This window comes from Dromaius novaehollandiae, chromosome 2 (assembly GCF_036370855.1).
Source record: "Dromaius novaehollandiae isolate bDroNov1 chromosome 2, bDroNov1.hap1, whole genome shotgun sequence".
NCBI classification, from domain to species: Eukaryota; Metazoa; Chordata; class Aves; order Casuariiformes; family Dromaiidae; genus Dromaius; species Dromaius novaehollandiae.
In genome coordinates this window covers 101,376,852-101,390,079 of record NC_088099.1, presented here as the reverse complement: position 1 = coordinate 101,390,079, position 13,228 = coordinate 101,376,852, and the positions used below count along the sequence as shown (strand labels likewise).

The window sequence follows — 13,228 nt, the reverse complement described above, 5'->3', positions numbered from 1 at the left end:
GAGGAATTATACCACAATCTCTCTTGCATTTACAACCTTCCTCAAAGCGAGTGGCAGTCGAGTAGGAAAAGGAGATAGAAGATTCATCATATTTCAAGCCTGTCTCATTTGCATGGTGGCATAGCTGTCTCATCTCTTACTGAAAGACTTTGCTTGGCCAGCACTGACAAACTGTTTTGAAGAACTCTAGCCATGCCCAGATGATTCATCATTAATAGCTCTAGACATTCTCTTTAAACATATGGTTACTGCTACTGGAAAGGATATTTTCAAACCCTCTAAATTGTATCCTCTTAAACTATGAAAAGAAAAAAAGAAATAGTAGCGCAATGGAATTGATCTGGTCATTTAGCAGATTGCGTCAAGGAAAAGAGTACTCATGGAGAACCTCACCTTCCCACAACATCCTGTTGCTCCATTTAATTCATTATTCACATCTGCAAGGTTACCAAACTTGGCTATAATTTCTTCTTTGCAGCCACTCACATCTGCTTTCAGTGGCTGACGTTCTGCTCTGCAGTAGTTACAAAGGAAACAGGGAAGAAGAATTGAAAAGAAATGGACTACAATGCAGACATGAAAAGCACTTGCCATTGGAACTACATCACAGTTTGATGTTTTCCTTGAATATATCATAAACCTTGTAGGGGACCCAGGAGAAACAACAATGTTCTAAGCAGAGAAATGGGTAGGCTTCAAAAAGTGGCATAGGAAAAATGCAGTCACAGTCTCAGGGACATGACTGTTATTTGTCAGTCTGTGGCACAGGTTGACATAAAATAACCTAAAGTTTCACTGCCTGAGTATAAGCAACTCTGTCTTTACAGGACAGGTATCAGGACTCAGGTTCTAGAATAACAATAAAAAAGTAGGAAGCCATTGCCTCTATCGACACTTTCAGGACTGACTGACAGCTACGACAAACTGGAACAGATTCTTGGAAATCATTGGTTCCTATGGTTGAGCTACTTTAAACCACTGAAAAAATCTGATATGTGTATATACTTACATATATACACACATACTCGCACACACACATTTTTTCAGCTATATGTGAACCACTAAACCTTCCTTGGCATTCACACATTAACTTTTTGTACAGTTTAAAGAATACTTCTGGTAATTATATCAGCTTGCTGTTTTGGTTTTTTTTAAACAGAAGTTCCTGTACCAAAACCAAACTCTAGTAAATGGTGTAAGAACAAACCTGCAGAGGACACCCAGCACTGCCCTACTGGGAGGATGCACCAGAGGCATTGCATCTAATGCTAAAAAACTTCCTAATGCACAGCAGGAGCAAATACAAAACTAAGTCTTTTACGATTAGCACTATATGAAAGGTATGCTTTGGCAATCCTGTCCTGCCCTTACATGGGTCACAGAACCAATAGTAATTTCTTAGTCTCTACTCTGCACCTACATCTAAGCAGGAATGGCCCTAAATAGAAACCTCTGTATGTGCTCTGCTGGGTTAAAAACCCTTTAGCTGTTCCTACTATGTCCATTTTAAAAGGTTGGCAAGACTTGACCAGCTGCACTGCTGCTGGTGAGGATCCAGCCAGACTTGGAGGTGGAGCTGGGGGAGGCAGCAGAGCACAGGGAAAGATTTAGTGCTGGTTGCATGACAGCTCCTGGGACCTGGAGGTCAAGCAGGCTCTTTGCAGCCCAGGGCCAGCCAGATGCCACCTTGGAGGTCAAGAGAGTTGCCTGCAAAGTGCTGTGAGAAGTCTTGAAGAGCCAAGAAGAAATCACTGCCTGGGATTCAATTACAATTCAGGATTAGCTTGGGCATGCACAACAGCAGATCCTGGCAGATCTTATATTCAGCTAGGATTTTAGCCATCACCAGAAGAAAAAAACTAAAATGTGCTGTGTATTCTTAAAAAAAAAAAAAAAAACCAAAAGTTCCCTGGACTGCTCTTAAAGTGTTGTTTCTTCCGTATTTTCTGATTTGCTTTTGAAAAATTCAATTACAGTTACTTCATTCATGTTTCTTCCTCTGTATGCTAGATAATAATGTGAATAACCTCCACAGCTTGTAAAATTAACACGGTCCTTTATCAAGACACCTATTTACAGAGGCTGTGCAACCACACTTAATACCCCAGCCATGTGCACACATGCTACCTAGCTAGCAAATAGTCCAAATTTCTCTCTCTCCAACAGGTACTTCTGTCTCCAAGTTTCTGGCATATTGCTACAAATGAGCTTCTACTCAGATCTTGTCTATCTCCCCCCTTTTTTTTAATTTTAGAAATATAAATATATTTATTTCAGTAAGATTACCACTGGTGCATAGCTAAACCACTTTCTAGATTCCCATACCAGTAGAATTTAATCATGTAAATGCACAGGCAATAATTAAATCAATTAGAAGTTCTGTGTAGGCATTAGTCCCAATGACGCAAATGGGAATTTTGCCCAGGTCAGGACTGATCAGAACTTAGGACAAGATTCAGCAATGCTATGGACTCAATACAAGGACTGCAGCGTCTACCTGTAAAGTTTTATCCTTGAGCTGCAGTCAAGTTCAACTTTGGTCCAGCCTCCCTAACTAGAAGGAAAAGAAGATACTTCTTGAATGTCACTAGCTAATTCTTAGAGCTGAAACATCTGAGAAGTTAACTTTTCTACTCAAGAAGAATGGTCTGTTTGGAACCTTGTACTTATTTAGTTTCTCTTGATGGAAATTATTTCACTTAATTTGGTTAGAGCTACATTGACACAGGGGTTCATTAGGACACCCATTTGCTTGCAATTCAATTTAAAATTAAATACACTTTGTTGTTGATTTTATTACTTTTAAACTACTGTATCTATTGCTTTTATTAGCTGCTAATACACAATTATGAAGGTAAACAGTTTTCATTACTGAACATCAAACATTTAAATAACCACATTTGATCTCTTTTCGGGTTTCACCATTTTTCTCTTTTTTCTTCTTTTGTTGGATATCAGACTGAAGTGAGTACTTTATTCAGTGAAGTTAGGTCTCTTATATGCTCACCAGCATGCTCATCAACTGTCAGAGCAGAACACATCTCTCATGGACACAGCTGGGGAACCTGTTTCCTCCATTAATTTCTTTACAGATAATTTGATGAACGTATTTATCTGAAGGTCATGTACAGCCTGACCACAAAAACATTGCTCTAATTCATATTTCCTTCACTGTCTAAGAGTAATTCAGGGCCAGGCATGAAGGGTGCTGAGAGAAGCCATTTGGTCACCTTTTGAAATGTACTGTGTGTAGCACTTAAAAATGGCAGCCCAAGCTGGGTATCTAAAAATGGAAGAATCAAAACAAAGGCCTCTTTCAAAAGCACAGGCTTAATTTTTCTAGGCCTGAGGTCCTTCATTTGGGAGAAGCTCCATTCATTAATATCTGTAAAGCACTGAAAGATCTTGGGAAGGAAAGCCCATTAGATAGAAGTACAAAGTAGCCCTTATCTCACATACCTTTGAAAGAGCTTATGAATCCTGGCTTGCAACTTCTGTCTGTTGTGGCAAGAGACTTCCTTATGCTGCTTAGAGTCCTACATGCCAAAAAAAAAAAAAGTTTGTTTTCAAAGGTACAGTAATAAAGTAATAAACAGGCAATTTTCCAAAGGTTTGCCTTAGGCCTTCTGGTTGAATGTTTTCAGAAGCAATTAGGAATTACAGCCACCCAGCCTTCCTTATTTTCAAGGGAAACTTCCCTAACCTGGTTAAAAAGCTTGATCTGTACAATGTGTATTTGTGTATAGTAGTACCCCATAGTCCTTATTTTTACAACATCTAGCATAGTTATATATATGTGTGTATATATATACACATACATATATATATATATATATACACACACACACATATATAGGTATATATGTATGCATATGTGCATGTTTGCACCTACACCAAGCTGGGACATATAAAACATATAAGTTAGTCAGAGGCCACTGGAGAGCCCACAACTTGCCCTGCTTTAAATCTGCTCCAAGTCTTGAGGCCTTATATCACCACAGTCATCTTCAAATGCTTGGTAAGAGAGAAGGACATTTTGGGATGCTGCAACATGTAGGAGGCTAACTTACATCAGCAGTCCTCTCCTCTGGCAGTTCTACAGCTTTCCAGCACAAAGCTGGAGGGCCTGAAGTTATTTTTTTCTTGTACAGCAAGCTAGAAAAGTCACTCCACCAAGAAGCCAGTGTTCACAGCTTTTTGGACTGTGCTTCCAGTGCAAAACCTGAAAATATTAACCCTGCTGAAGGTTGCAGAATTAGGAAAACAACATTCTTCTCCCTGATCTCTCTTAAGAGAGCTCATTGAATATTCAAGAGTATTTCTCATGACCAGATCTTCGGCTAGTGTCTCTGATACTAGCATAAAATGTGCATACACCACTGCCAATATACATGGAGGCTCCCTACTGTATATCCCATACTGTATTGTAAATGGTGTAAAATGATGTTCATTTTCTGCCCTCATCAAGTCTCAAAACTGAAAAATGTCCTGGTAGGGAAATGATGTAATAGCCAGTGGAGAAAAACTTCCTGTTGGCAGCTCTAAATCTGCTGTTGAAGTCTTTCCCTTCTTCTAAATCTCTCAACTTTTAGGCAAATGTCTGTCTGGTTCCAAGGGAGATTAGGAATCTCTGATGAAGACTAACACATCAAATTAATTATTTGCAAAGAATCCTGCCTATTTAGAAGATGAAAATTCTTAGAGTATAAAAGCGGACTACAAAAGCATATTACAAAAGCTTTTGTTAGTGATACTAGCTTTTAATTTAAACACTATAAAATTAAAGCAGGAACCACATGGTTACCTTAAAATATAGTATGACTTGCTTTTTGTCCTAGCAGAGAGCCTCAGATGGACAAAATAAATGCTATAGGTCCCACTCTAGCATTGCACATACGCTATTACAAAAGTAATACGGCCAAACCAGCTCAAACCAAGACCTTGCTGCTCTTGGCATGACAGTGCTGTCACAAAAGATGCTCCCTCCACCACCACTCCTACATTAACTTAGCCCTCATGCTTCGCTCCCCAGACCGCTCTTGGATCTTACATTAAATAACAACTGCCTGAAGCTCCCTCAGAAACCCTGGAGCAGGGACTGGGACCCATTTTTCTCTCTCCCACACAAATGCCAGCACTGGTTTTCTCTCTCTTGAAGGCCCCTGTGCCATTTCCCAAGTCTGTAAGTATGGAGCAATGTGTGATGAGAAAGGGCTGGTGGCTCCTCTCCCAGCTGGGCTGCAGGGGCGTGCTTGCAGCACACACAACAGGGCCGCCCCAGCAGGCAGCACAGGCCAGGAGCGTCCTTGATAGACATTTGAACCCAGTTCTCAGTGATGCCCATGATAGCAATTTTTGTGAGGTGAGCACTTAAGCTAAGAAATAAGAGGAAATCAAAAACGAATTTCATGTAAAATATCAAGTAGCTGTAAGATTACAACAACTTTCAGACATTACCAGTGCAGGCTTACATTGAGCCAGAAGCAGGGAAGTTAAAAGAGACAGACAGAGACAGAGAGACAGAGAGAAATTACATTACCAGACTCCCATAGCTATCCAATCCCCTTGTTTATCTTCCTAATCTTAATTAAATAATGAATATTCAGAAGAAAACATGAATCGGGGTTCCCTATGTGAACTGCACTGTGTTTTCCACCTCTCTGTCTCTGAAGTGGCAAGGGGAATATGAGTTAAAACTATTTTTTCTGAATCTTAGTAAAATATTTCTTACAATGTGTCATGATAATTTTTAAAAAGCTCTATCATCTACCTAATAAATTTGTTAAATTTATTCAAATCTCACTGAAAAGGAAAAGTGCAATGAGTCATGGTTAATATTTCTTTACCTACACTAAGAAATAAAACATATCAAAAATTCAATGCTTAGGGTCCTATTCAGCAAACCTCTATGAGTCTGTAATACATCTTCTACATGATTAAAAAAACCAGGAAACTTGCTTTAAAATGAATTATTCACCACCTTGAATAAATTTCCATCTTTCCTATTTGCAAAACCCCAAAGTCAGTTATGTAAATTTTAACCTACACTAATTACCTCAGGGGTGTGCAAGCTAAAGGAAAGTAGATGCAGTAGAAAAAAATCCCAGACACTTCCATCACCAGGAAGCAATTTAATAGGGGGAAAAATGTGTAAGTTTTCAAAAACAGAGCAACCCATATAATTTTTTTTTTTTTTAATGTGGAGTAATCATTGCTGCAATATCCCTAGAGATTTACTGGAATATACCCAAGTACTTTTTCTCAATGGCATATACCATCATGCACACAACTGAGCACTCATTTCTCATTACAACACCAGCCTTGTCTAGACTGTAGGAATGACCCATTGTCGACAATGGGCGCTCCCAACAAGAAGGCATGAAATGTGGTTTAGCTTCAAGTCGATATAGGCATTGAGGGCTCCCTCAGAAAAAGTGACTATAATCTGGGAACCAGTGGGTATCCCTCAAAGCTTGTACAGGATGTCCTTGAGTGAGCAGATAGCTGTTTGAAGACAGAATTTTTCACTCACAGCACTGCTCTGTTCCGCTTCCCCTTCCAATACTAGGCACTTGCTTTAGCTGCAAGCCAGCTTCTTCGTGCTTCTTTCTCAGTTTCTTCATCTGTAAAATGGCTATCTTGAGGTCTAATTATACAAGTGGCCTGTCTACTGATCTCAGAGAACATGATCAAGACCAGTATTTGAAAAGATCTTTCAGTCTGGGCTCAGCCTACAGACATACAATGGTAAGTATTGTTTCTACTGCAGGCAAAAACAAGAACCTGACTCAGTACTATTCATCAGTGCTGACTGGGTATTTTCACCACAAAATTACCTCACAAATGGTAGATTTTGATTCCTGTAATAATTTTCAGTTTGAAAAAAATTAAACAAAACCCTGTCCAGACATATCTTTTCTGTTTAGGAGAAAGTCCACAAAATTCAGCAAAGCTTTTAAGCAAAATGGAATTTGTTTTCTGTCACTTAAGAATGTCCTAAGGGAAAATATCTACCCTCCACTTTCTGGGCAGTCCTACTACTGGTACTACAACCTTCTGCTAAGGTGTTCACCCTGTTGTGATTTGAAACAGTCAGCTGAGCCCTGGTCATCACAAAATTGCATGCAAAATGCATGCGCCACGTGGTCTTGTGAGGAGCGCTCTATAGGCCCACCTTCCCATGCGCCCTCCTCATCTGGTCAGGGTGCAGCCCTGGCAGTGCGGAGGCATCTCCAGCCAGGACCCCCTGGCAGGGTCCCCAGCAACGTCTCACCGCTGGTGGGGATCCCCTAGGGAGAGGATCCTGCTGCCTCCTGCTCGTTCCACTCCTTGAGAAATCACCTACATAAGTACATGATGGAGCGGATAGATACAAATGCCAAGTGGTGTCTTTCCAGCCATAAACAAGCACACAAAGAAAAGCTTTTACCTCGGATTTCCATCTGCTCATCCCAAAACATTTTAGAGTGAGGAGGGTCCTGCCCAGCCCAATTTTACAGGTGGGAGAACTGAGGTGCCAGTGAGAAGCGCCTTGCCTGAGCTCACATAACCAAGCATTGGCAGGACTAGACACAGAGCCCACATCTCCAGTCTGACGCCACCCAGCTCCCTTTCTTCACACTCTGCTCCACAGAGAATGCCTTCCACTGCCTTTCAAGGCCCAGTGCACTGTTTTGTGCCCAGCACAAAACATGCAAAAAACCCCCGAACAATTTGAGATGAAGCAAAAAAGCAGTGAAGAGGAAAAAGAAAAAAGAGAGTAACCACTGCCTCTCCTCCCTTTTTTAATCTATTCTTTCATTTCCCTAATACATCTTTTTCCTTCCCTTATGGTACTGTCACAGTAAAGTCAGAGCAGTTTACGTTACGAGTTTGAGACCTTACTACTGGTAATGTAAACAAGAGTTTCTTTCTTGTTGGTTTGTGAGATACCAGAAAACAACCTGAAAAATTTTGCAGAAGTAAAGCTACATAGCAGCCATAGAAACCTGACCCTGCACTCATTCCTACTCCAACAAGCAGCAGAGAACATTAAAACATTTAATCTAAAATGTTTCAGCTGTAAATAAAAACCCTTGTGGCAGTATCACAAAAGACGGTCCTTGGTTTAATTTGACAAAGGTCATTAGGAAAAAGTTGGAAATGGTGTCTGAAAACATTAAAGATGAAGTGGCCTTCTGCCACTTTATTGCTGCTGTTTTCTTTCTCTAGCAGTGCACAAGAACCTGGATTTATCCCATTTATCCCTTGAATCTATCTGTATCTCTCAGAGATGTATTTGTTAAAAGCATGGTTGCCCCACATCTCAAATAAAGTGAGATGTTGAAAGGCATATTCTCTCCATGGTAACTAGAGCGAGCATAGGGAAATTAGTCTTTGAGAGGTAAGAGAGATGAATCTGGCCCTCACTGAAGGTAAATGGTCTGGTAGCTAACTAATGCCTGTTCTGAAAATTGAACCGTTCCTGCTTCTCTTTGCATGTTGAAATTTGGGTGACCTTGTCTTGGCAGTAGCTACCAACCAGGGGGTAAATCTGTGTCAAAATCCTGGACACATGGTAGTATTATTGTCAATGCACTTTGCCAAAAATGTGCTACAAACTCTCAGACATGTTTTTGAAGGGGAAAGAAAAAAAAGCAACTACGCCCTCCATGATTTTCCTTCCAAAGAAAAAATCAAATCAACTGACTGTACTTGAGCATAAAATTACAAGCTTGGACAATTTAGCCACTTGCAACAGCTAAGAAAAAAAAAAGAACTCTTTAAATACTCTCTTTTAAAATCGATACTGCAGAACACAAAGTGAGATCTACTTTAGTCATGCTACAGTCTTATTATACTGAGTAATACAGATACATTAAGTGGCAATAGGCTGATCATTTTCATAGATTTGTGAAGCACTGCATTATCTCTAATGACCTTTTTGCAGTGAAGAATGAGCTACTAATTAAATATGGGAAGGCACTACCCTGCTATAGAGATGGACTATATAGTAAAACATATACATGAAAGTCAAAATGCTATTTTGAACAATTACAGAAATTGGATCTGGCTGTAAAGTGCATACGCAAAACAAGGACCTGAACTCTCCTCCAGACTCAAAGGTCTCTTCTTTCAGGGTTTTGGTCCAAGACAACAGTATGAACAAACTAAAGAGTCTGAGTCATCTTTCTTAAGACACACTGAGAAAAGCATGGAGAGATCTCTACAGTACAGTTACTCAGCTTCTGAAGAGTAAAGATTTTGCCTCTCCAGCCTCACAGCAGAGGACTTTACCTGCTCAGTTCTATCAGGCTGCAAGTAGAGAGAGTACCTGCAGTTTCTTCAGGACCACTAGGTACTCCTTCAAATGTTTCTTATTTCACAGTTGAGAAGATGCAGCTTCAAGGTCATAAAGCTTTGATGTCCTCATCAAAATCTGCAGTGGATTGTAAGTGCATGCAAGGCCATTTATCAGAGTGTCTGACAACCATAGCAGAGCACTGAAAATATACAATGCTGAAATGGCATTTGCCATTGATGAAGAGACTTTAAGCGTAAATGTGCTAGCCTGTCAAAGCTCTACAAGTTCAGCTGTCTTCAGCTGAGTCCAGAAATCACCAGCTACCAAAAAGCTCCAGGTAATTTTAGCCCAAATAATAATATATAATGGAAGAGTCTGACTACAGTTTATTAAGGGACATATTTTCACCACTACACACTGGTGTATCACCAGAAATGCCAGTGGAAACTGACGGAACAAGGTGGATCTTTGGATCTATAATGATTAGTTCATGTTAAAAAAATGTTCATAAGCTATGTTAAAAACTGCAGGGCTTTACAGTCTTCTCTACTTTCTGGATACTGACAGCAAATCATGGCATGAAGAGAAACTGAAAGGAAATACTGATAAGAGATACAGAGACTGTTTTTGTGTGTCTTTCCCCGTTATTCCTCAATTTAAAAATGTTTGTTATTCTCAACACAGAATGTTTTTATTATTTCTATAGCCTTTTCAAAGCCCCTCATGAAACTTTACTCCTTTAATCCTCTTACTTTTCCCTGAAGCCGGTATCTAATTTTAGGTCTGTTTTGCAGATAGGGAAAACTGAGTCATAATAATTAATTTGCCTGTTACAGCCCCATAAAAACTAGTGTTTAGATCTGAGGTTACAGTCCATCTCATCTTTCTGAGCTCCCACTCTTTTTTCCCAACTGACAGTACAATATCGCCTCGCAAATTTGTCTCCAGAATTGTAATCTAATATTGTATTAGGGTTTGGCTTTATCCAGTAACTTCCATTTGTATTGGCTTTCACATCATCTTCTATTTCAAGTATGCAGACATGCACTTGAACACTTCATAATTAAAAGCATTCAGTTAGAATTACTATATGAAAATTAGAGAGGCAAACAACAATTTAAGTACAGTTTACTATATGGATATCTTAAATACAACAGCAAAAATGACAAGTTGCTATGCCGAATGACTTTTTCTCTGTACAGAACAGATCTCCTCCTTCCAGCCCACATCCTGTACCATATCTCTTCTACTGAAGGCTGAAAGTGGAAATTGTTTCACATTTTCAGCTGAAATGTAAGCCCTCCTTGTCTGATTTACTCCCCAAATGCTGATATGAGCAACCAGATCGTAACATCATACTAGGATGACACATCATTGAGTGTTTGCACTTTGGTATGTGCTTCTATTGTAACTGTCTAGTCCTGAAATCTGCATCTTGTCTAAGGGTCTAGTACAGTAGTGGGAGAAACCTAGTGCATTTACAGATTGCCAGCAGGTTAAGCAACAGATGATTTCCCACCTTTGTATGAGTTAGCAAATAAGCATGCATGTAGTGCAACTAAACTGTCTTTCCCAATGTTTCTACACCCCTCAACCTCTAGATGACTTGATTATGTTTCACACTAACCACGGGGTGTGAACAAGACCAAAGCCCTTAAACTTAAATTACATATGGAAACGTTGATATACCTCAAAGTCAGCTCTGCTCTGAGCAGGAGATTAGACTAGAGGGCCTCCAGAGGTCCTGCCTAACCTGAATTATTCTAAGATACTCTGCAGTAGCACTCAAAAGTACCATTCAGCACAGATTCTTCTTGACAGCAAATTCTGCTCTACTGTGAGACTACAGAAGTAAAAAAGTTACAACATTTCAAGCAATTCATTTATTTGTAGCTCAGCAAATCTGTCTAGTCTATTCACCCTGTTAAGGAGTCTCCTGTCATAAAAGCTAACCAGTAGTATACTTATCTACACCAAGAACTACAATTTGGCCTCAAATGTATTAAAAATAAAAATAAAGCCTCTCTGAGGGGCAAAAAAAAGGAATTCTGAAGCATATGTGAGCAACTAAACATTTGTTTTCACTGTGTTTATATTTGCAAGTTCGTGCTGCTATATACCACTATGCTCTTTCTTTCCTTTACAATCCTCATACCAGTTCTGCTTCTTTTAACAGATGGTCAGTATTTTATGAAGTTACTTAAACTTAACAGTACTTGGCAATCACCGATTCTCTTTGATGAATCTTTCCAATTGCTTCTGTTTATTGAACCGTAGAAATAGACTTCCTTACTTAAGTTTGTATTAGGATAATGAGCCAGAGAGCTGACCAGTCAGATTACCTAAGAAGCAGCAAATGCAGTATCATCATTTACAGTAGCTGCAGGAATCATCGTTCCAGTTCAATAGAATATCAAGAATTCCATTAGTTGTTTAATTGCCCTTCTGATCTTAAAGAATGAATGAACTCAGTAAAAACTAAACAAAGTCCTTCTTTGGTGAAAAACAGAAGAATATTTTTCACTTGATTTTCATTACTTCCATCTAAATATTTACTTAAATCCACATGCCTCCTGAACAAAGCAATCCAAAGAGAACTACAATTAAAAAGAGGAGTTACATCACAGTTATGGGTATCCTGACACCACAGTGATGGGCACTTTACAAGCACATAAAACATGTTTTTCATAGGTTTGCTTATGTTCACATTCCTTTCCATCCTCCCACTTCCATCTCTTCTGCCTTTAAAAAATATGTGCATACACATATATATGAGTTTCCAGAAGAAATGATGAAGAATCTTAGAAGTTCTAAGGGTTCCCAGGCTGCCGCTGAGGAAGCAAGATCAAGCCTGATTAGAAAATACATATCTAGAAATGACACATTTCCAGTCAAAAAAGCTTAGAAATCCCCTAGCTACATGCTGGGATCTTGGTCTGGCTTTGAGTCTGCCAGATGGGTGCTGACCTGCAGCTGTGGACCAAGGACTGTTACTAGGTAGGACATGAGAAGTCCAAGACCAGAAGCCCAATATCTTAGGCTTTGGGAAGTCTGCCTTGTGATTCCTCCCCCAACCATGGATTTCAGCAAAGCGCTTTGTCCCCAGCCCAGGATCAGTACCCCTGGCAAGTCTATAATAATGAACTTGGTGACCCTGGTCTAATGATATATTTCAACAGGAAATAGGGTGCTTGAACACTTCTGGTGGATGTAGGCTTTGGCCTCTCTGTGATCTTAGAGTAAAAGAATCAGCTTTTATATTCTTGACCTGCAATTCTTAGAAAAACAAAAAATTACTCATTGGAATGTCACAGCCATTTAAAATCTTGGCAAACATCAGAAAGGAATAGCCAAATCTTGGCTAAGGAAAAGTCATCTTCAATTCTGCATTGCTTTTAGGTGCACACATATTCACACAAGTGCCACATTCACAAAGAATGCTCACACACAATTGCACAATGCTTAGCAGGCTACAGCTTTGACAGCTGTAGCTGACCATGTTGACAGGTGAGATCTGTAGTTACCATCAGGATATAAGTGCCAGTATTATCCAGTGGGATAGAACATGTATGTGATTGTGTTCTGTACAATTGAGGCCTGACCCTACTGGTAGTTGGATTTAATCGGCAAAGGGAGATCTGTCATCGTCTCACATAGGACAAAATTTTACCCACATTACCTGCCATTAACCAAAGGAAAACTGATCACTGCATCATCGTAGAAATTGATCTCTCTGCAAAATGGTACGGAGTCAGAGCAATGATCATATTGACAGTGCAAGAATATTGGGTCTAATGCCAAGAGGCATTAACCTTAGTTTAACCAAAGTCATGAAAAATTAAGTAAATCTTTTCAGGAAAGGTAACATTTTATTACTTTCCACCTGTAGCAAATAGCTTATTTCTTACTACTGTAACTCCACTGCTGGTACTGAAGAGCAAAACC

General features: G+C 39.6%; 1 protein-coding gene across 1 annotated transcript in view; it reads right to left on the bottom strand.

Moving 5' to 3' along the window:
* Positions 1-220: 220 nt before the first annotated feature.
* LOC112992023 (orofacial cleft 1 candidate gene 1 protein homolog) overlaps positions 221-13,228 on the bottom strand; it is a 46,768-nt gene continuing 33,760 nt past the window's right edge. Inside the window, exons 7-9 of the mRNA XM_064505496.1 lie at positions 3,460-3,536; positions 394-514; positions 221-298 (exon numbers count right to left, since the gene is read on the bottom strand). Coding sequence (XP_064361566.1) covers positions 221-298; positions 394-514; positions 3,460-3,536 — 276 coding nt within the window. The remainder of the gene's footprint in view (positions 299-393; positions 515-3,459; positions 3,537-13,228) is intronic.